The 26,349-nt window shown below is 42.5% G+C and overlaps 1 protein-coding gene across 3 annotated transcripts in view; it reads left to right on the top strand.

Moving 5' to 3' along the window:
• LDLRAD3 (low density lipoprotein receptor class A domain containing 3) overlaps nt 1–26,349 on the top strand; it is a 285,609-nt gene that overhangs the window by 134,306 nt on the left and 124,954 nt on the right. For 2 of the 3 annotated variants that reach the window (XM_050759446.1, XM_050759444.1), the window contains 2 exons: nt 614–739; nt 21,837–21,971. In XM_050759446.1, coding sequence (XP_050615403.1) covers nt 614–739; nt 21,837–21,971 — 261 coding nt within the window. The remainder of the gene's footprint in view (nt 1–613; nt 740–21,836; nt 21,972–26,349) is intronic. The other variant, XM_050759445.1, reaches the window with a different exon arrangement.

Here is a 26,349-nt window from a genome sequence, read left to right as displayed (position 1 = left end):
TTCAGTGTAAGTTGTACTGTTTGCATAAACAGTTTAGGCACAGTGAGCCACTCTTGTTAGTTAGGGTGGTGCAAAGTCTCTCAAAATCCAAGTTCCCAGACTCCAGCCAAGGAAGAGCCAACCTTGCAAGGAGGTCTTTGTAAGCATAGCAGTTTCAGTTCTGTTTTGTTACTTCTTTTCTGCCCATCATCCCGTTGGGTGGTTGCTGGGTGAATTAAATGAGATGATCCATACAGAGCTCTGAGCACACCGCCTAGCATGGTGAACACTTACTAAATGTTGATGCTTCAGCACCTTCATCTACTCATCATCCATTTACTTACCTGTTCTTCTTCGTGGCTTCATTCAGTATGTTTTGATTGGCACCTGCTGTGGTGCAGGGGCTATGTTAGCTTCTTGGGTACTTTTGAAGCATTCCTCTCTAGATGATGCTGCATGTGGGTGTTCAATCTGGCTGGGTGTTTGAGGTGGGTGGTGGTAATGAGAAGAAAGCTTCAGGGACTTTAAGATAAATCTTAAGTGGACTCATTTTCACATTCACTGTTAGTAGGATGAGTATGCAGTCATCTGAGAACATCTCCTGATGTCTTGCTGTTTCTTTTTCTTCCTGCAGCCAAGGCTAAGTCGAAATGCGGCCCGACCTTCTTCCCCTGCGCCAGCGGCATCCACTGCATCATTGGTCGCTTCCGGTGCAATGGGTTTGAGGACTGTCCCGATGGCAGTGATGAAGAGAACTGCAGTAAGTGCTGTGCACTTGGACGCTGTGATCCCTTGTTCTTTCCCGCCAGCCAAACTTGTCCACGTCGGTCCCCCTCATCATGTGCTTCTTATACCTAGAGGCTCAGGCATTCTCTTCTGTTACCCAGATTCTGTTCTTTCCTACTTCTTGTGTAAATCTGTAAATGTTCAGCCACCATTTATTAGGGGCTCTACCAAGTGCACTGAGCCTGAGACTTGCTATATTTTCAGTTCTGACAATAGCTCTGCAAATGCAGATGTATTATCCTTAGTTAACAGATAAGAAATTTCAAGTTAGAGAAGTGCATTAGCTCATCCAGGGTCACATAGCTCATAAGAAGCAGAGCCATTTCTAGGTTCATTCAAACCCTCATCTGACTGATACAACACTTCATGTTTGTGCTTGCTTACTTTTTTTCTTACTTTGAATTCTTTTCTTAAAAAAGTTGGCTGGGGCCGGGCGCGGTGACTCACGCCTGTAATCCCAGCACTTTGGGAGGCCGAGGCAGGTGGATCACGAGGTCAAGAGATCAAGACCATCCTGGGCAACATGGTGAAATCCCATCCCTACTAAAAATACAAAAAATTAGCCGGGCGTGGTGGCGGGCGCCTGTAGTCCCAGCTACTCGAGAGGCTGAGGCAGGAGAATCACTTGAACCCGGCAGGCAGAGGTTGCAGTGAGCCGAGATTGTGCCACTGCACTCCAGCCTGGCGACAGAGCGAGACTCCGTCTCCAAAAAAAAAAAAAAAAAAAAAAAAAAAAGTTGGCCGGGTGTGGTGGCTTGCACCTGTAATCCCAGCACTTTGGGAGGCTGAGGTGGGAGGATTGCTTGAGTCCAGGAGTTCAAGACCAGCCTAGGAGACAAGGTAAAACCCCATCTCTACGAAAAAGACAAAAGTTAGGTGGGCCTGGTGGCACATGCCTCAGGTACTCAGGAGGATGAGGTGGGATGATGCTTGAGCCTAGGAGGTCAGGGCTGCAGTGAACTGAGATGGCACTACTGTACTCCAGCCCGGGCAACAGAGTGAGACCCTGTCTTAAAAAAAAAAGTGTTTATATGTTAGTTGTATGCATACTATAAAAATTTATTCTTGAGAAAACAGTTCAAGTATCATAGATGAAATTAATGTCCTCCTTGACTGTGACCACCCTGATTTGTTTTACCTGCTGTATAATATTCCCCTGGTGTCAGTGTGCACACACACATATTCACTCCCTCTCACCTTGCAGCCAGCAGTCTTGCTGTTGGATTTAACTACTCCTTGCCTTGGATACATGCAGATCCTTCCTTTTAGAATCCTGCTGTCCACAATGACTTTGCATACAGTAGCCTCAGTGACCTTCAAACCTCTCTTCTTCACCTTTAATACTGGCCCAGCTCTCCCATCAAGTTGCTTCATACCTGCCACTGGTCACTCTGGTCACTGTTTCTTCTTCTTTCCCCATTCCTCAAGATGTTTAGACTACTTGAGCCTTCATAATTATCATTGGCTCTGAACAAACTTACGTGTTTATTTTCTGTGCATATATATATATAAAAAAAAGACTTTATGTTTTAGAGCGGTTTGAGGTTCACAGCCAAACTGACAGAGATTTTCCAAATCCTCTGCCCCAACACATGCACAGCTTCTCCCATTGTCAACATCCCTGGCCAGGATGATACAGTCATTACAATCAAACCTGTGTTAACACATCAAGTCCATAATTTACATTAGGGTTTGCTCTGGTATTGACCATTCTATGGATCTTGATAAGTATATCATGACATGTAGCCATCATATAGTATCATACAGAATAGTTTCACTGCCCTGAACATTTTCTATGCTCATCCTACTCATCCCTTTTTGTATCCCTACCACATATTTTAATAAATAATTTTCTTCTGATTATTGTGAAGAACTTGCAAAATATAAACAAGTATACAGAAAAAAGCAAAACTGCCCATATCCCATAAGTTAGAATGAGACACTATTAATATTTATGCCATTGTGTGCCAGTTCTTCCCTCCCCTCTGCTCCTCCTTCCCTCGCCTCTCTCTTTCTCTTTCTCCCACTCTGTCTTCTCTCTCCCTTTCTCTCCTCCTCCTTCTCTTCCCATCTGTCCCATTTTCCTCCCCACCTTTCTGTCACTCCTTCTCCCCTTCTCTACACACACACACACACACACACACACATACATACACACACACACACACAGCCCCCTTCTCTAAGCACATTGTACTTGCTTGTACTGTCCTGTATGTTGTGACCATTTTCACATTATCAGTTTTTTTCAAACATAAGTTTTAACGACTTCAGTGATTCTTTTGATAGATTATGTTCTTCCTCCTACCTCATTGGCTCGATTTTAAGTCTCTGATGAGGAGGATGACTGTCTCCTATGTCATATGTGCCTTTCTAGGGAGCAATCATGGCTGTCCCTTCCCAGTAGGGGCACAGGAAGTTTCTAACTCTCCCCTACATTTTGTCCTGTTGCCTTATTTCATCTTCTGGGCTCCAAGTGTCAAGAATCTGGCACAGCCAGCAGATGATTGTGTGGTTAGTAAAGTGATGGACATGCACCCCAGCAGGGAGGATACATATCACTAAGAGGAGAGGCGCAACTGGGAGAAATGACTCGACCCAGACTCTGGGCTTGGATTTGTGCTATACCCTAATGAAGCATGAGTCAGATATGCCACATCATCTCTTGCATGGCGGTTTACTGGTCTGCACACTGGGGGTGCTGAGAGCCTGCTTCCCAGGATTGCTGGAGAATTAGATGAAATAACTGAAAAGACTCAGTATAGTGGCTGGCACAGAGTAATTGATTTTTTAAAATAGTGGTTTAAAACAACTGTGAGAAAAGACCATAGTTACTAGGATTTTGCCTTTGATTTTGGACTTACAAAAATATACTTCTTTTGTATTTTACTTAATCCTTTAGTAAGTATCACCTTGATCTCTGCTTCCTGTTGTCCATGGGGATCTTATAATCTAAGGGAGAAATGACACACACAGACACACACCCCCCCCCCAGAATAATCCAATGGCAATAAAATGCAAGTATGACACCTTATAGTATAAGCAATCTAAATGATTATGTCATCCTATATATTCCCTGCCATAATTAAAGACCTTATATGATTTAAATGTTTGGACAATGGTCTTTAATTTTCTCTTTTTTTAATTAATTTTTTATTGTACTTCTAGGGTACATGTGCACAATGTGCAGGTTTGTTACATATGTATGCATGTGCCATGTTGGTGTGCTGCACCCATTGACTCGTCATTTACATTAGGTATATCTCCTAATGCTATCCCTCCCCCCTCCCCCCACCCCACAACAGGACCCGGTGTGTGATGTTCTCCTTCCTGTGTCCAAGTGATCTCATTGTTCAGTTCTCACCTATCAGTGACAACATGCAGTGTTTGGTTTTCTGTTCTTGTGATAGTTTGCTGAGAATGATGGTTTCCAGCTGCATCCATGTCCCTACAAAGGACACGAACTCATCCTTTTTTATGGCTGCATAGAATTCCATGGTGTATATGTGCCACATTTTCTTAATCCATTCTGTCGCTGATGGACATTTGGGTTGGTTCCAAGTCTTTGCTATTGTGAATAGTGCTACAGTAAACTTATGTGTACGTGTGTCTTTATAGCAGCATGATTTATAATCCTTTGGGTATATACCCAGTAATGGGATGGCTGGGTCAAATGGTATTTCTAGTTCTAGATCCTTGAGGAATTGCCACACTGTCTTCTACAGTGGTTAAACTAGTTTACAGTCCCACCAACAGTGTAAAAGTGTTCCTATTTCTCCACATCCTCTCCAGCACCTGTTGTTTCCTGACTTTTTAATGATCACCATTCTAATTGGTGTGAGATGGTATCTCACTGTGGTTTTGAGTTGCATTTCTCTGATGGCTAGTGATGGTGAGCATTTTTTCATGTGTCTGTTGGCTGCATAAATGTCTTTTGAGAATTGTCTGTTCATATCCTTTGTCCACTTTTTGATAGGGTTGTTTTTTTCTTGTAAATTTGTTTGAGTTATTTGTAGGTTCTGGATATTAGCCCTTTGTCAGATGAGTAGACTGCAAAAATTTTCTCCCATTCTGTAGGTTGCCTGTTCACTCTGATGGTAGTTTCTTTTGCTGTGCAGAAGCTCTTTAGTTTAATTAGATCCCGTTTGTCAATTTTGGCTTTTGTTGCCATTGCTTTTGGTGTTTTAGACATGAAGTCCTTGCCCATGCCTGTGTCCTGAATGGTATTGCCCAGGTTTTCTTCTAGGGTTTGCTGAAGTTGCTTATCAGCTTAAGGAGATTTTGGGCTGAGACAATGGGATTTTCTAAATATACAATCATGTCATCTGCAAACAGGGACAATTTGACTTCCTCTTTTCTTAATTGAATACCCTTTATTTCTTTCTCCTGCCTGATTGCCCTGGCCAGTCTTGTGCCAGTTTTCAAAGGGAATGCTTCCAGTTTTTGCCCAGTCAGTATGATACTGGCTGTGAGTTTGTCATAAATAGCTTTTATTATTTTGAGATACGTTCCATCAATACCGAATTTATTGAGAGTTTTTAGCATGAAGGACTGTTGAATTTTGTCAAAGGCCTTTTCTGCATGCATTGAGATAATCATGTGGTTTTTGTCTTTGATTCTGTTTATATTCTGGATTACATTTATTGATTTGTGTATGTTGAACCAGCCTTGCATCCCAGGGATGAAGCCCACTTAATCATGGTGGATGAGCTTTTTGATGTGCTGCTGGATTCAGTTTGCCAGTGTTTTATTGAAGATTTTTCATCGGTGTTCATCAGGGATACTGGTCTAAAATTCTCTTTTTTTGTGGTGTGTCTCCCAGGCTTTGGTATCAGGATGATGTTGGCCTCATAAAATGAGTTAAGGAGGATTCCCTCTTTTTCTATCGATTGGAATAATTTCAGACGGAATGGTACCAGCTCCTCCTTGTTCCTCTGGTAGAATTTGGCTGTGAATCCGTCTGGTCCTGGACTTTTTTTGGTTGGCAGGCTATTAATTATTGCCTCAATATTTCAGAGCCTGTTATTGGTCTATTCAGGGATTCCACTTCTTCCTGGTTTAGTCTTGGGAGGGTGTATGTGTCCAGGAACTTATCCATTTCTTCTCGGTTTTCTAGTTTATTTGTGTAGAGGTGTTTATAGTATTCTCTGATGGTAGTTTGTATTTCTGTGGGATCGGTGGTGATATCCCCTTTATCATTTTTTATTGCATCTATTTGATTCTTCTTCTTTATTAGTCTTGCTAGCGGTCTATCAATTTTGTTGATCTTTTCAAAAGACCAGCTCCTGGATTCATTGATTTTTTGAAGAGTTTTTGTGTCTCTATTTTCTTCAGTTCTGCTCTGATCTTAGTTATTTCTTGCCTTCTGCTAGCTTTTGAATGTGTTTGCTCTTGCTTCTCTAGTTCTTTTACTTGTGATATTAGGGTATCCATTTTAGATCTTTCCTGCTTTCTCTTGTGGGCATTTAGTGCTATAAATTTCCTTCTACACACTGCTTTAAATGTGTCCCAGAGATTCTTGTATGTTGTATCTTTGTTCTCATTGGTTTCATAGAACATCTTTTATGTACTCAGTAGTCATTCAGGAGCAGGTTGTTCAGTTTCCATGTAGTTGAGTGGTTTTGATTGAGTTTCTTAATCCTGAGTTCTAGTTTGATTGCACTGTCTCAGAGACAGTTTGTTGTAGTTTCTGTTCTTTTACATGTGCTGAGGAGTGCTTTACTTCCAACTATGTGGTCAATTTTGGAATAAGTGCGATGTGGTGCTGAGAAGAATGTATATTCTGTTGATTCGGGGTGGAGTTCTGTAGATGTCTATTACGTCCGCTTGATGCAGAGCTGACTTCAATTCCTGGATATCCTTTTTAACTTTCTGTCTCGTTGATCTGTCTAATGTTGACAGTGGGGTGTTAAAGTCTCCCATTATTATTGTGTGGGAGTCTAAGTCTCTTTGTAAGTCTCTAAGGACTTGCTTTACGAATCTGGGTGCTCCTGTATTGGGTGCATATATATTTAGGATAGTTAGCTCTTCTTGTTGAATTGATCCCTTTACCATTATGTAATGTCTCTTTGTCTTTTTTGATGTTTGTTGGTTTAAAGTCTGTTTTATCAGAGACTAAGATTGCAACACCTGCCTTTTTTTGTTTTCTGTTTGTTGGTAGATCTTACTGCATTCCTTTACTTTGAGCTTATATGTGTCTCTGCACGTGAGATGGGTCTCCTGAATACAGCACATTCTCTTTTTCTTTTTTTTTTTTTTTTTTTGAGACAAGGTCTTACTCTGTCACCCAGGCTGGAGTGCAGTGGTGTCATCACAGCTCACTCCAGCCTCAATCTCCTGGGCTCAAGTAATCCTCCTACCTCAGCCTCGTGAGTAGCTGGCATCACAGGTGCATGCCACCATGCCCACCTAATTAAAAAAAAAATTTTTTTGTAGAGATGACATTTCACCCTGTTGCCCAGGCTGGTCTCGAACTCCTGGGCTCAAACAATCCTCCTACCTTGGGTTCCCAAAGTGCTGGGATTATAGGCATGAGCCACCATGCCTGGTCTCGTCTTTAATTTTCTAAATGAGTAAATTATACCCATTCCAAACTACGCCAATGAGGATTAGGTCAGCATCTTCCTCTGACATAGCTACCATTTAAAAATAGTGATTCTGAAGCCGGGCGAGGTGGCACACGTCTGACACACGAGTGTGTGAGATGGAAGGATTGCTTAAGCCCAGGAGTTCGAGGTCAGCCTGGGTAACATAGCAAGACCCCATCTCTATAAAAATAAATAAGTAAATACAATTTTTTTTTAAATTAGTAAAAATAGTGATTCTAGCTCACTGTTTTGGAAAGTGGTAAATAAAAGTATGAGTCAAACTTTATCCCCTTGCTCCTATGTCAATTATATTTCAGAGTAATCAAATATCTGACTTTAAAAGGTAATTTTTTATTGAAGAATACCAGTGAATAGAAGAATAAACAAATTAGAGTATCTTCATTTTGTAACTCCTAGTGAAGAATGGGTTTAGGTAATGATCATCAATGACTGCTTAAAACCATTAGGTAAAAAATTGATGGGGCCTTCATAATGGAGAGATCAGGCTAAAAACTCCTGAACAGCTCTGAATTAGTGTGGATTCACTTCAAGTAGAATGTATTAATAGAAACCTTGCCACTCTCTAGGTCACTTTAGAGTATGTTGTCTTATATAGTACATCTGTGTACATTAGCCACCCCACAAGGCAGTGTTTTAATTTTTGCTTTAAATATTCAAATGTATTTTGAAAAGTTCCAGAGGTATTGTATTTACCCAGATATTCACCATTCACTCTTCCTTCATTCCTGATATTGCCAAGTCGTCTTCTAGTATCATTTTCCTCCTCTGTGAAGAACTTCCTTTAGCAATTCTTCTAAAGCTGGCAACAAATTATCTTAGCTTGCCTTCATCCGAGAATGTCTATTTCACCTTCATTCCTAAAGGGTGTTTTTACTGCATATAGAATTCTGAGCTGACAGTTCTTTTCTCTAAGCACTTTAAGTATGCCACTTCCGTCTGGCTTTTACGATTTCTGAAGAGAAATTTACAGTCATTCAAGTTGTTTCCCCATAGATTATACATCATTTTTCTTTAGCTGCTTTGAAGGTTTTTTTTGTTTTTTTTTCTTTAGTTTTCAGCAGTTAGATCATAGCATGTCTGGGTATAGATTTCTTTGAGTTTATCCTGTTAGCGTTCTCTGAGCTATTTGAATCTGTAGATTTTCGTCTTTTGCTATACATGTTCAGCTATTAGTTCTTCAAATATTTTTAAAGTACTATACGTTTTCTCCTTTCTTTATGGGAGTCTAATGACAACAATGTTAAATCTGTTTTTATTGTCCCACACGTCCCTGAGGATCTGTGAGTTTTTATTTTTTTTAATATTTTTGGGGGTGGGCGAGGGTTTCACTCCATCACCAAGGCTAGAGTGCAGTGATGTGATCATGGCTCACTGCAGGCTCAACTTTCTGAGCTCCAGTGAACCTCCCTCCTCAGCCTCTTGAGGAGCTGGGACCACAGGCATGCAGCACCATGCCTGGCTAATTTTTTTTTTTTTTTTTTTGTAATTTTTGTAAAGGTGAGTTTTGATATGTTGCCCAGGTTGGTTTTAAACTCCTGAGCTCAAGTGATGCACCCGCCTCAGCCTCCCGAAGTGCTGGGATTACAGGTGTGAGCCACCACAGCAGAACTCTGTTCATTTTTTATCACTCCTTTTTCTTTTCATTGTTCATATTGGACAGTTTCTATTAATCTGTCTTCAAGTTCACTTACACTTTCATCTGTCATCTCCAGTCTGCTTTCAAGCCTGTATAGTGTTTTTTTTTTTAGTTGTTTAAATTTCAGTTACTGTGTCTTTCTATTCTGAAATTTCTTTTTGGTTTTCTTTATATCTTCTCTTTCTTTGCTGAGACTTTCTGTTTTTCCATTTGTTTTGAGAGTGTGTGTGATTGCTTATTAGAGTATTTATGTAACAGCTGCTATAAAATCTTCATCATATAACTTCAACATCTGTGTCATCTTGGCATTTCTCTGTTGATTGTCTTAACCCAAATGAATTGAGATTTTCTTGGTTCTTAATATGGCAAATAATTTTGGATTATATTCTGGATAGTTTCATTATTATGTATGACACTGTGGGTCTTATTTGAAGCCTAGGGGGAGTGCTTATATATGTGTTTTAGTAGGTAAATGACCTAGGCAGGTTAGGCCACAGGTTTCTACCAGCCCTTTGTGGGCTATGGTTACAGCCGTTTTCACGCTGTTTTTGCAGTGCTATTTGAATGTGTCCTGCCTGTGCCCTTACCAGTAGTTTGTGAGTTCAGTCTTTGATGTGCTGATTAGGACCAGGTCCATGTGCATGCAGCTTGTGGGGATCATCCCAGGAGTTCATAAACAGTTTTATGGGTTAGCTTTTCTGAGCTCCTCTCTCTTCTTAGTGTCTCTGGTTCTTTCCAGTTTCCTGGGGCTCCAAAAGGGAGAAAATACAGTAAACCCAGCACCATTTTGGTGATAGTTTAAATTTTGGTCTTATTCTCCATTTGGCCTGCTCCAAATTACCCTTTGCAGCTACTGCATGCATTCTCTTCAGGTTTTTAGGTGATATTCAGTGGGAAAGCCGGAGTGAGGTATGATGACTGCATCTGACCCGGAGCAGGAACTTCCATAAGCCAGTTTCAGCAGCACAAAAAGACAGTCTTCTGATGCGGTGCCAAGGAATACACATCACCAGTATGAGATCGTGCTGCCAAAAACATCCCACCTAAATCTGATCGAGTCTCTAAATCTAACCATTAGTTTACTGGAAATTCAGGGACAGGGGAATATGTTAATGACCCCACAAAGGGGCATACTTTTAGATACAGAATGTGGGAAATTCTTCAAGACCCAGTTTCATTCATAAATAAACTCTTAAGAAAAAACAGAGGAAAAAGAAACTTATAGATTGAAAGAGAGTAAAAGACAAATTAACCAAATGTGATGTGTGGACCGTATCTGAATGCTGATCATACAGATCGACTGTTAAAAAAATTGAGATACAGAAATTTAAATTGTGGTTTGATACTTGATATTAAGGCATTATTATTTATTTTTAATGTGTAAGAATGGTATTTTGTCTATTTTTTAAAGTCCTTATCTTTTAGAAATATATACTAAAGTATATAAAGAGATTATGTGCTCTCTGGGATGCACTTCAAGCCAATTCCATCAGGGATTGAAACAAAATGGTCAGTGAGTTGATAATTGTTAAACCCATGGAATTCAATAAACCAGTCTCTTATTTTTGTATATGTTTGAAATTTTCCATAATGAAATGGTGAGAAGAAATAAATAGAAGTTAAAGAAGTGGTTCTGTCTGGTGATGTCTTGACTTTAACAAAAATAACTAGAGAGTTATATTTTTAAAGAACTTTGGTTTGCAGACCTGTGTTTTCCAGGTGTAGCATTCATTTTGCACTCAGGAGTGCAGATAAGCAAAAACCCAGTATATATAATTCTTTTTTTTTTTTTTTCCCCAAAAAGGGTCTTGCTCTCATTGTCTAGGCTAGAGGGCAGTAGTACGCACACAGCTCACTGCAGCCTTGACTTCCGAGGCTCAGGTGATTCTTCCACCTTAGCCACCGAAGAGTATCTGGGACTTCAGGTGCACACTACCACACCAGGCTAAATTTTTTTTGTATTTTTAGTAGTGTCGGAGTTTTACCTTGTTACCCAGGCTAGTGTCGAATTCCTAGCCTCAAGAAATCCACCCTGCTTGGCCTCCCAAAGGGCTGGGATTACAGACATGAGCCACTGCACCCAGCCAAATTAAAAAAAAAAAAAAAAAAAAAAATTTGTAGAGATGGGGTTTTGCCATGTTGCCCAGGCTGGTCTTGAACTCCTGAACTCAAGCTAACTGCTTGCCTTGGCCTCCCAAAGTGCTGGGATTACAGGTGTGAGCCACCGCACCCAACCCCTCAAAACCAGTATTTTCTTTTAGAGCTTCACAAGGCTGAGATTTTTGCCCTTTGACTGTTTTTCCTTTCTGCTTTTTGCCGTTTGGCCTCTTTCTTCCGCTGTCCTCACACATTCTGGGCTGGAGGTGAAACCCTGGGTTGGCTGGCAGCACAGCTCTCACCCCAGTCCTCATTCAGTAAGGATGAGGACTCCAGCCAAGAACTGAAATGGCAGGGTGTCTGGGGACCACGATTGAAAATTGAGTCAAGCTGATGATCTTCTGCTACAGCTTTTAGTGTAGTTGTGCCCAGAAAAACCACTGTGTCCTGGACTGTATCTCCCACTGATGACAAATTTTTGCCTGAATTCTGAGCACCACTGAATCATTTAGCTAGTATGTCTGTGTTTTTGTGCACAGAGCTCCACACTGCTGGCATATTTCTGTAGCTCTATTCATGTCAATCCAGATGAGAGTCCCCGTTTCCTCTTCGCCCCTCAGCCAATTCATCAGTTGTAGCCTCAGAAAGCTGTGTCTTTTATTGGGTAGACTAGCCGAGCTAAAAGTGTCAACAGGAGAATTTTTCCTCCCAGTACTCCAAAGCTACATCATCAGGGTCTCCTTGAAGACTCTTATGTGACTGGTTTCCTTTGGAAATCTTTCTGGTTTGCCAAGGCTGGGCTGGGTCATCCTCCGGTGTGTTCTCAGACCATACGGGACCTTCTTCAAACAAATGTCACCTCATCAGAGAGGCCTTCCATAACCACCCTATGAAAAATGACCCCTCTCATCCCCAGTCTCCCACTCTGTTTCTGTCCCCTGCTTCATCCTTCTCCACTCTTACTGTCTTCCCTACTACACTGTGACAGCCATGAGATGGTATTATAGTGTGGCTCACAGCTATATTCCCAGTGCCACGTATATTGTCAGGCTCAGCCTTAGCAAGCGACAAACATATACTGAATAAATGGTACTTCTCATGCTTTCTCGTAACGGCGTATTGACTTGCCTGTATAGTATACAAACTTTCAGGGCACATGAACTGCTTGGCTGACAGTTACTGAGCACTTACCTTGTATATGGCCTGTTTCTACATGCTTTACGTGGATGATCTCATTTTAGGTAGCTAGTATTATTACCTCCTTTTCATAGATAAGGGAACAGAGACATAGAAAGGATAAGTAACTTGTCCATACTCACACACTTAGTAAGTGGCATAGTTCAGGTATCAACCTAGGCAGTATAAATACAGAGCCTGAACTTTTAACTGTTATATGAATGTGTGTTCCCAATAATTTTTTTTTTTTTTTTTTGAAATTGGAGTCTTGCTCTGTCGCCAGGTTGGAGTGCAGTGGCACGATCTTGGCTCACTGCAACCTCCACCTCCTGGGTTCAAGCAATTTTCTTGTCTCAGACTCCGAGTAGCTGGGATCATAGGTGCGTGCCACCATGCCCAGCTAATTTTTGCCCAATACATATTTTTTAGAAACAGGGTTTTGCTCTGTTGCCCAGGCTAGAATGCAGTGGTACAGTCATAGCTCACTGTACCTTAAACACCTGGGTTCAATTGATACTCCCATCTCAGCCTCTTAAGTAGATAGAAATACAGGTGCATGCTACCTTGCCTGGCTAATCTTTAAACTTTTTTTTTTTTTTATTTTAAGAGAAGGGGTCTTGCTATGCTGCCTTGAATGGTCTCGAACTCCTAGCCCCAAGCTGTCCTCTCATTTCAGCAACCTGAAGTGCTGGGACTGTAGGCTTGAGCCATCATGCCTGGCTAATAATTATTATAATAAACATTTATTGAGCACCTACTGTGGCCCACATGCTATTTTCCATGCTTTGCTCATTTAATTTTTATAAAATTTATGACAAGACATTATTTTTATCCTCACTTTACAGATGAGGACATTGAGGCTTGGAGAAGTTGAATAATTTTTCCAACATCATATAGCTGGTGAAGTGGTAGGCTGAAATTTGAGCCCAGGTGGACTTCACACCTTCACTTCTAACCACTACAGCAAAATGTGTGCTTGGAATTGTCAGCTGGGGCAGATCATAAAAAGTTGAGATTATAAAAGGTTATATATTATACTCAGTGAGAAGCAGTTGATACTGAGCTGATGCAGGATGAGGAGAGGAAGAAGGTCACATGACTGGAGACCGGGGAACTGGGACATGGTGGCACTTTCATAGCAGTAAGACCACAGGAAGAGGGAGAGGTTAGGAGCAGAGGGGAGAATGTCAGTTTCAGATCTGCAGAGTTTGAGGTGAGAGGGTATTCAGGCAGAGGAACCCATGAGGCAGCAGGAGAAAGATGTTTGTTTCTGGGGGAAGGTTTAGGGAGCTCTCCACAGAAAGGTGGTAATTGAAGCAGTGATACTGGACTTGTTCCCTGGAAAAGGCAGGGTTGGGTGTTGGACAGGAGATAACCATGCCCAGGAAGCCTTTACCGATGAGGAAGAAACAGACTGCCATTAGCAATGACTCTTGAGTTCTGGCAGTGGCCCCTTGCACTGACTCTAGAGGAGTTTTGAAAATTAAAATCCTCTGAGTCCTTAGAGCCTGAGGAAAAGGGAAGCAAGACTGAAATATTTTTGCCTCTTGCCTGCTTGCCCAGCGTGGCGGCCCTTTCCTCTCCTGCAGACACAGAAGAAGTTCCATATGCAGAATGCGGCTGCACATAGGCTGTGTTCTGTCTTGGAGGGGGAAAGGCTGCTGAGGCTGGGGGACCTGGTAGCCTTGGGGCTGGGAGAGGCCCACAGGACCTGTTGAGCAGACTTTGGAAGGAGGAACTCACGGGTATCCATAGGCAAGCCGAGGTCAAGGCAGCGAGCATTTTCCAAGTCACAAAGGGTACAGGACTTGTTGCCGGGATAATTTGCAGGGAGACTGCTTCAGCGGGCTCTGGTTTCCTGGAGCCAGGCGCCCTCTATCCTGGAGAAGAGAAGGTCTCAGTGCAGCTCCCTCTCCGTCAATTGCCTGGTTTCCAGGGACATTGGGGCTGGTAATACAAGGACCGTGTGGAGGCTGTGAGGTTGGGAAGTGAGTGGTGACCACCGCAGGCTGGAGGAGCCGATGGGAATTGTGGGGGCTAATGACAAGGAGTTTCTCATTTATGTGTTTTGTCAAGACCCTTTGAGGTAGGAGGGGAGCCGACTTCACAGACTTTAAATGAGTTAAAGAGTACATTTCCTAAGTCCTCCTGTAGACAGATTGCTTCATTTCCTGTCTTGAAGCCAGTCAGTTGCTTTTGGGAGACCACAGTGGTCCCTCGGTCCTATCTTTTAGATGTGGTGGAAGTAAACCCTGCCAGTTTAATTAACCACTAAGTGGTTCCCTTCACTCCTGCCTCCCTCCCCCCCTCTGCCAGAGAGAGACAAGTTCTTTTTCCTGAGTACTGTGGCTTGGGAAATAGAGCTTTAGAACCCTGTGTTTTTTGGGGGTAATAATAACCAAGGAGCTTTTGAGCCTGTGATTCAGTTTTTGAAGTCGACTCTGCAGACAATTTTCTCCACCCCTAGTGAAATAAATATTGTAAAATACAATGTTCCTCTCCCCAGTTAACTGAGTAACATAATACATTTCTCAGTGACTGGTAAGCCGCAACAAGGACGAAGAAAACAAACATTTGGAGCACATTAAATATGGCTAAACGATACTGAAACATAACATCCCAGAGGATGAAATGTTTCCTGGTCCATTTATGATCTGTTCATTGAGCATTTACTATTTCCAGGGTCCTGGACCAGGCCCCATGGGACCACAGAAACCCCTAAGACTTGTCCACCATAGTCCGAAATACAATCATTCTGAAATCTGGCTGAGCCAAGTAAATAGCTGCAGAGGCTTTGGAAGAAATGTAGTGAAATCTGAGCTGTCTGGGGTCTTTGGAGAGATCTGCCACTCTGGTTAAGTCAGTCTGCTTAATAACTGAATATTTATGCCTTTCAACACCAGCAACAGGAATCTCTCTGAGATGTATCGAATCTTGGCTTTGTCAAAATGTACCTTTTTTGGTAGTAGCACAGGGTCATTCTTAGGAACATTAATTTTTAGACCAGGCTATAATACAGGGCTGCCTTTGGCTCCTTTTTAGAACTTTTTTATTAGTCTCTTTTGGAACTATCCTAGGCTGTTGTGCTTTTGGAATTCTTTTAAAAATACCTTTATTTTTATTTTTTAAATGTATGCATATATATGGAGTACAGGAGAAATTTTGTACATACATATAACGCATGATGTGATCAAGTCAGGGTATTTAGGTGCCCATTACTCAAGTGCAGTACACTTTTGTTAAGTATATTCACCCGACTCTGGTTTCCTTGTATCTCACTGTATGTTTGTATTCTTTAATCCACTTCTCTTCATCTCTTTATCTTCCTCCCTTCCCCCTACTCACCCTTCCCCGTCTCTGTTACCTATTTTTCCACTCTCTACTGCCACGTGATTAAATTTTTAGCTTTTGGAATTCTTGAGGTTGCTTTATAGAGCTTTTCTGTCCCCTTCTCTGGTTGTCAGTTTTTATTTCTTGCTGCCAGTTTGTCTACAAGGCAGCAAATGACATCCCCTCTCCGTTTTTATTTGCTTTGTCCTTGGGAGCCGGTATGCAGAACTTGTTGGAATTTACATAAATGGAGAAGGCATAGACCCTGAGAGAGGTGATGGCTGGAGCCCTTTTCCTTGAGGAAGCTCCTGGCACTTTCAAGGCATGAACATTGTGATGTATATTTTGATGGTTGGGAGGTGTTTTTCTCTAGCTTGCTGCTGGGTTTGGGCTGTGTTCCTCTACCATCCTCTACTTCTGTTTTTCTGCCCTGCAAAGGATGGGGGAGATTACACTGTGTTTTATGAGGAGTCATTGACGAGGAGGAATGCTAGGTGTGGTTGTATACAAGGATATAGCTATGTCTCTTGAGCAACTATGCCCCTGAGTGTGAAAGATACTAAATATTAAGAGGTGTTTGTGGACCAGGGAGAACTTTATGATGGGAGAGTAAAAGGGAAGGAAAGTGAATGCTCACTGAAACATTTCTGCTAGACTAGACGTTGAAAAATGTTTAGTGAGGTTTCTCAAACATACTGAAAAGGAAAAGTAAAGTAAAATGAACACCTGCATTCCCAACATCCAGTTTCAAAAATGTATCACCATGTTGCTGTATTTGCTTCAGAATTTTAAAATAATAAAATATTACCAAATATAATTAGAAATCTCCAGCCATATCCCTTTGGGATCTTCTCTTCTCTCCAGAGGCATCCATTGCCCCGGACGTGGGGTTGTTTATTCCCATTCAAGTTTTTTTTTTTTTTTTCTTTCCGTATGTGTATTTTTTAATCCTGCTATGACAAGTAGCATTCTCTTGCGTGGGTAACTTGTTATGAATGGTATGTAGTACAGGACATAACCTACTACTGACACAGGATTTTTGTGGGCCACTTTGCCAGTTGGGTACCTCCACAGGCAGTGACGCTCCCCGCCCCGCCTGGGCCCTACTCCACCCCAGGTTTGCTGCTGGAGGCACCCTGCCCATTCAGCCCACCCGTGTTATAGGTTGTACCCGTGTTCAGTAGTTCCTGAGCTCTTGTCCCATGTCCAAGAAGAATGAGGGTATGCTGAGAATTCAAAGGGTGAGTGGGGGTGGAGAATAATTTTATTGAGTGATAGAACAGCTCTTAGTTGAGAGGGAATGCAGGGGTGGTTTTCTCTCCCAGTGTGCCTGGGTCCAGGGCTTTTTATGGACTCAGAATGGGGAGTCCATGGTAATTGGTTTGTGACTATGCAAAAAAGGTTCAAGTGAAGACACCACTCAAAGGTGGGCATGACAGTGTAGAAAACCAATTAGGAAAGGGTAGGTGTATGTAAAATAAGTGATGGTGGGGATCCATCAGAGGAAAGTGCACCAAACAGGAAGGCAGTTTCTCAGTCTGGTCCATGGATTTGACTTGTAGCTTGGCTTTCAGGCTTTAAACTGTCTTTGGCTTGGAGGTGGGGTTTCACTGGGGACCCACCCCTGTCTGCCCAGGCATTTGTCTGCTTCCTGGTACCATCACTGCTTGCTTTTCTCCCTCACCATTGTATTTGTAGGATTTATCCATCTTGACACCAGTTCATTCATTTTTCACTACAATACAGCATCAGTTGAGGCACTATGGCCCTATTTTGCCTAACACCAGCTTTTGTACATAAAGTTGTATTAGAATGTAGTATGCCCTTCATTTACAAATTGCCTATGGCTGCTTTGCAACACAATAGCCAAGTTGAGTCATTACAACAGAGACAAAAGACCAAACAGCTGCCAAAACCTACAATATTTACTATCTGGCCCTTGATAGGACCAGTTAACCAGTCCTAGCATTGTAACAGTATAACACATTGTGTCTGTTCTCTTGTAAGTAAACATTTGAGCCACTTCCTTTTCTTTCTTTCTTTCTCTTTTTTTCTTTCTTTCTTTTTCTTTCTTTCTTTCTTTCTTTCTTTCTTTCTTTCTTTCTTTCTTTCTTTCTTTCTTTCTTTCTTTCTCTCTCTCTCTTTCTTTCTCTTTTTTTCTTTCTTTCTTTCTTTTCTCTTTCTTTCTTGCTTGCTTGCTTGCTTGCTTGCTTGCTTGCTTTCTTGCTTGCTTGCTTTCTTTCTCCCTCCTTCCTTCTTTCCTTCCTTCCTTCCTTCCTTCCTTCCTTCCTTCCTTCCTTCCTTCCTTCCTTCCTTCCTTCCTTCCTTCCTTCCTTCTTTTCTTTCTTTCTTTCTTTCCTTTTTTTTTTTTTTTGAGACAGGGTCTTATTCTGTCACCCAGACTGGAGTGCAGTGGCACAGACTCAGCTGACTTCAACCTCTGCCTCTCAGGCTCAAGCGATACTCCTGTCTCAGCCTCCCAAGTAGCTGGGATTATAGGTGTGCGCCACTACCACCTAGCTAATTTTTGTATTTTTAGTAGAGACAGGGTTTCACCATGTTGGCCAGGCTGGTCTTGAACTCCTGACCTCAAATGATCCACCCACCTCAGCCTCTCAAAGTGCTGGGATTACAGGCGTGAGCCACCGTGTCTGGCCCGTTTGAGTCCTTTCTGATTTTTTAATTTTACAAATAATGATTTCAGTAAACATTTTTGTTTCTTCAAGACTCTTGCAATGGCTCACACCTGTAATGGGAACACTGTGGGAGGATTGCTTGAGGCCAGGAGATTTGAGACCAACCTGAGCTACATAGTAAGAACCCTGTCTCTCCAAAACGTTAAATAATTAGCCAGGCATAGTGGTATATGCCTGCAGTCCTGGCTACTCAGGAGGCTGAGGTGGGAGGATCGCTTGAGCTCAGGAGTTTAAGGCTACAGTGAGGTGTGATTACACCACTCCACTGCAGTCAGTGACTGAGACCCCGTTTCTTAAAAAGGAAGAAAACAGAGTCTTTCTAGAGCAGAGTATATAGCTCCAAGTGAAATTACTGGGCCATGCTATGTACACCATAGGCTTTACTATTACTGAATGGGCCTCCCAGGTGGACGTACCAATTTACACCCCCGCTTATAGTTTATGAGACTTCCTCTCCCTCCACATTCTTGCCAATGACCTGGTACTTTAAGACCTTGAGTGTGGTAAGTCTCAGGCATAGTGGCACGTCATCACTAGTGACAGTATACATTATTTCACGTTTTTACTGACCATTTGCTGTTCTTCCTATGTCAGTTGCCTGATTACATCCTTGGCCCTTTTTTTCTATTGAGTTGTCTTTTCCTTTTTGATTTTCGAGAGTTCTTTACATATTCTGGCTACTAGTATTTTGGGTTCTATTCATTAAAACCAATCTGTGACTGTGACTTGGTTTTTAAACGTACATACGCATACTTATAATAGACATGTAATATGTATGTAGACATATACACGTATGTGACTTTTTTCCTTGGAAACTTTGAGAGGTTGAAAGGGTCTGAGACTGAAGGAAAAGTAAGTAGATGACATTGGTTTCAGCAAGGATGACTCTGCACAGCTTTCCCCGTCAGGAGGTTTATATAAGCTTGTGAACACTGCATCTTGGAGCACTTAGAATGCCTTTCCCAGGCTGTCTGAGTGAGCTGATGGTTACTGATGTTTTGGTTGCATAGATGTGACCCACAAGGTCCGAGAGAAGCCGAAGGTCACCATGGTGGGATGTTGATGGACACAAGGGTTTGGAGAGCTGCCTTGGACAAAAACCAAACGTGATTTGTGGTTTTGGATTTCTCCATCTTGGTTTTGGCTGAAGATAGACCTTGGTTTTGGCTTGATCCAGTTGAGCCATTCTCTGGCCCACAGCGATGTCAATAATTAAAACTTCAATTTTCAGGCCAGACCACTTTTGTTTGACTTTACATCATTGGTCCATCATCCTCAACACTGAAAGCACTGGCTTCCTCCATTCCCCCCACCTCTTCTGACCTTTCGGATCAAACTTTTGGAATTGAATAGTTAAAATAAGAAAGTCTTCAGTTCCTCAGATTTAGATAGTGCTATGAAGTTAACCAAGTCCTTGCAGCTATGATCTCTGTGTGTTCACAATAGCTCAGTGAAGTGTAGGGAGAAGACAGATCACAACTGCCATCTTGCTGTTGAGGACCGCAGAGAGACGCTGGAGCTGGTGTGGCTCTGATCCTGTAGCAACGTAGCAATCTTCTGTGCTGGGCCTGGCGTCCATTCTGGTGCTGTACCCACCACATGCAATGCAGGTGCCGACTCAGTTCATTCCCCGAGATCCGGGATGACCCCTCTTCATCATTACAGATGTTGCTCCTCGTGGGAGGACCACACTCTGTAGGACCGAGATTTACATAATGAGGGGAACGAGTGTAACATTCCCTGAGCCTGTGCTACATGTCAGACTGGGCACTGTACATTTTCCCATGGATATCATCTGATGCTCAGATTAATGCTGTAAGTAGCAGGATCAGCTGCTTGGTCTGTGGCTGGCGTAGCCATACAGGGCCAGTGCTTAGCTGAGAAGGGGACCATGCTTGGTTTTATGTTCTGCTCTTGCCATCTTGAGTTCTTAAAATAATTTTTGACAGCAGATCCCACATTTTCAGCAGGCACTGGACCTCACAACTCATGTAGAGGGTCCTGTCCACAGATAAAGCAGCTGAGACTCAGAGAGGTGAAGTCATTTGCCCAAGATTAATAAGTGGCAGAGCTGGGATTGGAGTCATTTCTACTTGGCTGATTCAGTTACTGAAAACAGAGCCCTGGAATGAACCTTGTTTGAATTTTACTGCAAGTAAATTGTACCATAGAAATACTGGTTTTCTGTGGAGATTTGCTGTTGTGTTGTTAAATAGTTTTGTGCTGACCTTGTACTGGCTGGTTGTCACACTTCTTCTTAAGGGGAGGGCGCAGATCTGTCATTTCTTTTGAGGTCTCAGAAGGTTCCCAGAATAGGAGCCTCATGGAGGAGCTGCTCGGAAAGTGGTCACTGACCAACTAGGTTCATCGGCTTTTTTGTTTGCAAAGAAGAAATTGAGGCTACTCAGTTTACCTTAGTGAGTCATAAGGAATAAGTGAGGAATTAAAAGGCTGCTGCGTAGTTAGAGAACTGGAAGCATCCTATACAGCTGTGGGATCAGATCCTGTCATTACTTCCCCAGTGGCAGAGAGGTGTCAATCCCTGCCTCAGCTACTCCTTCTGTCCTGGCTTTGCTCCCTGTGTCTCTTATGCTACCAGCCGTTCACTCTTGCCTCCTCCAGGATATGTGCATGAGGTTCAGGTTTTGCCCAGACCCCTCAGTGTCTGCTGGCCAGCCTTCAAGTTGACCATTTCAGGTGAGGCATTGAGAGCGTGGGGGTGGAGAGTGGCAAAATAGATAACGGAGACCAGAGACTTGGAAGGGTGAGTTCGGGGAAGGGAGGATGATAAAGAGATGAAGAGAAGTGGGTTAAAGGATACAAACACAGTGAGATAAAAAGAAACCAGAGTAGGGTGAATATACTTAACAAAAAAGTACCGCACTTGGGTAATGGGCACCTGAATACCCTGACTTGATCACATCATGCCTTATGTATATGTAACAGAATTGATCACATCATGCCTTATGTATATGTAACAGAATTGATCACATCATGCCTTATATATATGTAACAAAATTTGCATAAATAAAAAAACAAAAATAGAAAAAAAAATTTTAAAGAATTCCAAAAGCACAACAGCCTAGGATAGTTTAAAAAGAGACTAGAAAGTTCTAAAAAGGAGCCAAAGGCAGCCCTGTATTATAGCCTGGTCTAAAAATTAATGTTCCTAAGAATGACCCTGTGCTGTCACTAAAAAAGGTAAATGTTGACGAAACCAAGATTCAGTACATCTCAGAGAGATTCCTGTTGCAGGTGTTGAAAGGCATAAATATTCAGTTATTAAGCAGACTGACTTAACTGGAGTGGCAGAGCTCTCCAAAGACCCCCAAGAAGTTTTAGAATGAGGCAGAGTAAGTCTTGTTTCCAGGTTTGGCTGGCCAGTCTTCCAGGATGGGCTTTGAGTGTGTCAGCTTAGAAGATAAACTTACTGCTTCCTGAGCGGGACACACCCCAGGCTGGAAGACGTTCCACGGTCCCCAAGGGGACTTGCTGGCCTCCCTGGTCATGTGCTATGTTTTCCCTCCGCAGCAGCAAACCCTCTGCTTTGCTCCACCGCCCGCTACCACTGCAAGAACGGCCTCTGTATTGACAAGAGCTTCATCTGCGATGGACAGAATAACTGTCAAGACAACAGTGATGAGGAAAGCTGTGAAAGTTCTCAAGGTAGGAACCTCTCAAGCTCTAAAAAGATCATTGCAACACCAAACTGCAGTGACGGAACACACTAACACACTGAAAGGCAGAAAGCAACATCCGTCCCCACTTCCAAACACAATAGCTATGTTTTTGCACTCGGCCTTGCGGTCCTTGTACAGGTAGGTACCCGTGTTTACATGGCTTTAACTGCAACACACCTACCATTTTGTATTTTGTATTGTTCCTGAATTAAATATCATGTATACATTTCTCTTCGAAACTGTAAGATGCCCCAACTGTATTACATACTGTCACGTTGCCCTACTGTGGTTTTCTGAGGCACTGCCTTGTTGGGGCAGTCCAGGTTGTTTCTTTCCCTTGAATGACTTCTTTGGGATAAACTCCCCAGAGTGGGATGTCTGCACAGGTATGCGTCACACCTCAGCATGCAGCTGTTTGTTTGTTTGTCTTTTAGTTTACATTGCTGACATCATTGTGCGTGTCGGTTTTACAGTTTTACTGTACTATCACAGACATTCACAGGCATCACAACTGCTGCCCTATTTTTTTTTCTCCATTTTTGCTAATTTGGTAGTCATAGAATGACAGCCTCCCAAAATGCTTTGATTTGCATTTCTCTGATTGTGAGCAGAGTTCACGTTTTTCCCCCTCATGTTTGTTTACTGCTTCGTTTCCTTTTTTGGGAATTGCCTCCTTGTGTCTGGGCTCTTGATTTGGGGCTGTTTCATGGAAGCTGAAGGATGCAGCTGGAGGACGAGCTTTGTTAGGGAGTCTGAGGAGGACACAATGGGGTAAGGTCATGTCCTCCCTTGTTAAAACTGACCGGGTACATTTCTTTACTCGTGGACTCTTTTTTTAGTATTTCTTCAGTGATTAGAAACACTAAGATTTAAAATGCACATCTGTTTTAAGGCATCCGAAAGAATATATATTTCTAATGTTATAAACTGATAGATATCATCTGTATGTAATCTTTCCTTTTTTCACTTAGTATTATGTTGCTGTGATTCACCTGTATTCTTGTTTGTTGTTGGAGATTGTTTGTCTTGACTGATGTTCAGTGTTCCACTGTATGATTGTACCATAGTTTCTATATCTAATAAAAGTGTAAAAAGAAAAGTAAGAGAAAGATGGTTAACTGCTTAGCTGGTGAACTCATATATTGGGAGGTAGGATAGATGATGGATAAGTTCCATGTGGTTAGGTGTAGGTTATTTTCAAGGTCCTAGCTTTTATTTTGATTGGTGTTATTAAAAATGAATGACTGAACGAACAGATGGTCATACGTAACCACTGGTAAGAGTGGGCCACAAACCAAGGATTATGGTCAATCCAAATCTATATGCCTGAGGTCCACAGGAAAGAAAAGACAAAAATGTGTATTGGCAAAGACTTTGCTAAGATTTGTGCAGAGAACAGCTGTGGGAAGCGAGTCTTGGAGAGAATTAGCTTCTGATTGTCTCTGCCTGGAAAATGCCCTTCTTGGGTCAACCCTTCACAGGGGTTCTCAAAGTATAATCCTCAGTCCAGGAACATCAGCATCACATGAGAACTCAGGAAATGCAGTTGTTCAGTTCCCATTCCAGATCTGCTAAATCAACTGGCGAGGGTGGGCCCAGCCATCTGTGTTTTACTTAACAAGCCCTCAAGGTGATTCTAATGCACACTGAAGGCTGAGCTCCACCATTCTCCACTCACCTTAGAGAGGTTTATAATCCTGCCATTTGCCTAGAAATTTCCAAACTTCTGACTGAATGCAATGTATTGGTGGCCTGTATACCAGATCAAATTTTTATAAAACCAAACATGCCAATGTCTTGCCAGTGATGGACACGAAATAGGGAACAAGAATACAAAATCAAGTAAGTATTAGCATAGATAGGAAGGATTGGGGAACATTTTCTATGGAGATTATTTCTTACATAGTTTCTTTTTTTGGTTGAGGGCAGGATGGAGGCTTGCTCTGTCGCCCAGGCTGGAGTGCAGTGGTGTGATCTTGGCTCATTGCAACCTCTGCCTCCTGGGTTCAAGTGATTCTCCTGCCTCAGCCTCCTGAGTAGCTGGGACTACAGGCGTGCACCACCACGCCCAGCTAATTTTTGTATTTTTAAGAGATGGCGTTTCACCATGTTGGCCAGGATGGTCTTGATCTCTTGACCTTGTCATCTGCCCACCTCGGCCTCCCAAAATGCTGGGATTACAGGCGTGAGCCACTACGCCCAGCCTATACAGTTTCTTAAGTGTATATGTATCCTGGACTCACTTACTCATGGCGCCCTAAGATGTTCAGTGAAAAGGCTCCCAAGTGTAAGATGTGGAGGTTAGGCCTGTCAGTGGTTTGGGCAACACCCTCTTCTGTGCCCTTCCCAGTGTTTTACTGAAGTGGATTTTTGCTTGCCCTTAAGAAGAATGGTGGGTCTCTCTATAGGCTCTTTAAAGCTCCTATTTTTTAAAGTTCTGCTTTTCTCTCTCTCCATATTCCACGTCTCATAAATATGAGGTTTATGGAGAAAGTTAGTGGTGGACACATACACATGAAGCCCAACTCTTGACAGATACCTTCTTTAGAATCGCAGCTTTGTGCCTTCCTTAGCCAGAGGGCATCCCCTTAGCAAATAAGCTACATATACACATGCTCCCAGAAAATAAGGCCCACCAGGTGATTGGTGACACCTGTCAGTTTCATGGTATAACAGCCACCCCACAAGGTGGCCACTTGTGGAAGGCATTGCTGTGAGCTACCCAAGAAAAGAGTAACAAGAAAAGGACGTGTGCCCATGTTGCCTCTCAAATCCCGCCGAACCTGTGTCATGGCATTGTGCTCAGTACCTAGTGGATTTGCTAAGTGCTGAAGACTAGATAAGACTTCTTAGTAGCGTGTTGTTATTAATGCTGTGTTTTAATTTGCACCCTATGTGATATTGCACCGTATAGGATTTTAAGTTACATGAGTTCAGATATCTACGATCTATTAAAATAATAACAACAAGTATTATTATTATTGTTTAAATTGAGTAGAAAGTTCCATCATTTCCTCAGTGGGAATCTGCCCTGCAGTGAGTGTGAGATGGGAGACAGATCTGGAGTTCCCTTAGCTGTCTGCAATTCTACAGCCTCGTCCCTCATAGGGTGTACATATCTCCCTGCCCTGAGTGAGACTCTGGTATCGAGAGTGTGTTTTCTTGTATCATGTAACCTCTATGTCCAAACCGACTAACTCATTTTGGTGCTTGACCAAAGGAACCTCAGTGCATCAGTGCTATGGGAAAACTGACCCACACTGAGCTCCATGCAGTATTTTCCTGAAGAATCTCAGAGATATTTTGACTAGACAAAATATTGCCCTATGCCACACAGGATTTGACCCACTGTCATCTTATTTTTTTTTAATTTTTTATTTTTTTGAGACAAAGTCTCGCTCTGTTGCCCAGGCTGGAGTGTAGTGGCGTGATCTCGGCTCAGTGCAAGCTCCACCTCCCAGGTTCACGCCATTCACCTGCCTCAGCCTCCTGACTAGCTGGGACTACAGGTGCCCACCACCATACCCAGCTAATTTTTTGTATTTTTAGTAGAGACAGGGTTTCACCGTTTAGCCAGGATGGTCTCGATCTCCTGACCTCGTGATCTGCCTGCCTTGGCCTCCCAAAGTGCTGGGATTACAGGCGTGAGCCACTGTACCCGGCTGACCCACTGTCATCTTAACAATACCTTTCGATGCACCGAGTACTCTGCTAAGCACCTCTGTACGTGAGCTCACTTAGTCAAACTTTGTTCTCTCTCCTTCTGCTGGGTGTGTCGCCCTTAAAAATAGATCTTTGCTCTCAGTTATGTGGGAAAAAATGACATTTTATCATATTTATCTTGATGGAGTAGAGCAGACTGGCTCCAAGACCAGAAAGAGAATGCTTGAAATAATTTTCTTCCAATTTGACTAGGGTATGTAATAGTGGTTTCTCCACTTCAGCAACACCAGTTTATGGGAGCCCCTCCTCCTTTCTCTCCTTATCTGGGATTTAGTTCCCCTCCTTATCCTTGGCCTTGAAAACTAACAGTACAGTCTGTAAGGAAATGGGCATGAGAATGGGGTCCTGAAAGTGCAGTCATTATTCTGTCATTGTATTCTATATGAGATGTATTAGAGACCAAAGAAGGTTGTGGTGGAACTGAATTTGAATTGGGGCTCATTGATTGGAAACATAACCTGTTTACGAGATAATTCTAAAAGTAAGAGCTGTGGAGCAGGCTTTCGATCGTTTTTTTGTTGCTTGGGACCTCTCCGTGGGAGGGACAGATCTGAGAGTTAGCAGGTCCTGCCATGCACATGTTGGGGGTGGCCGGCACTCAGGTGGCCTTACAAATGTTGACTGAATGTGGCAGGCAGCCT

Source organism: Macaca thibetana, chromosome 14 (assembly GCF_024542745.1).
Source record: "Macaca thibetana thibetana isolate TM-01 chromosome 14, ASM2454274v1, whole genome shotgun sequence".
Taxonomy (NCBI): Eukaryota; Metazoa; Chordata; class Mammalia; order Primates; family Cercopithecidae; genus Macaca; species Macaca thibetana.
Note: the sequence above shows the minus strand (reverse complement) of the source record. Positions and strands in the feature narration are given on the sequence as shown.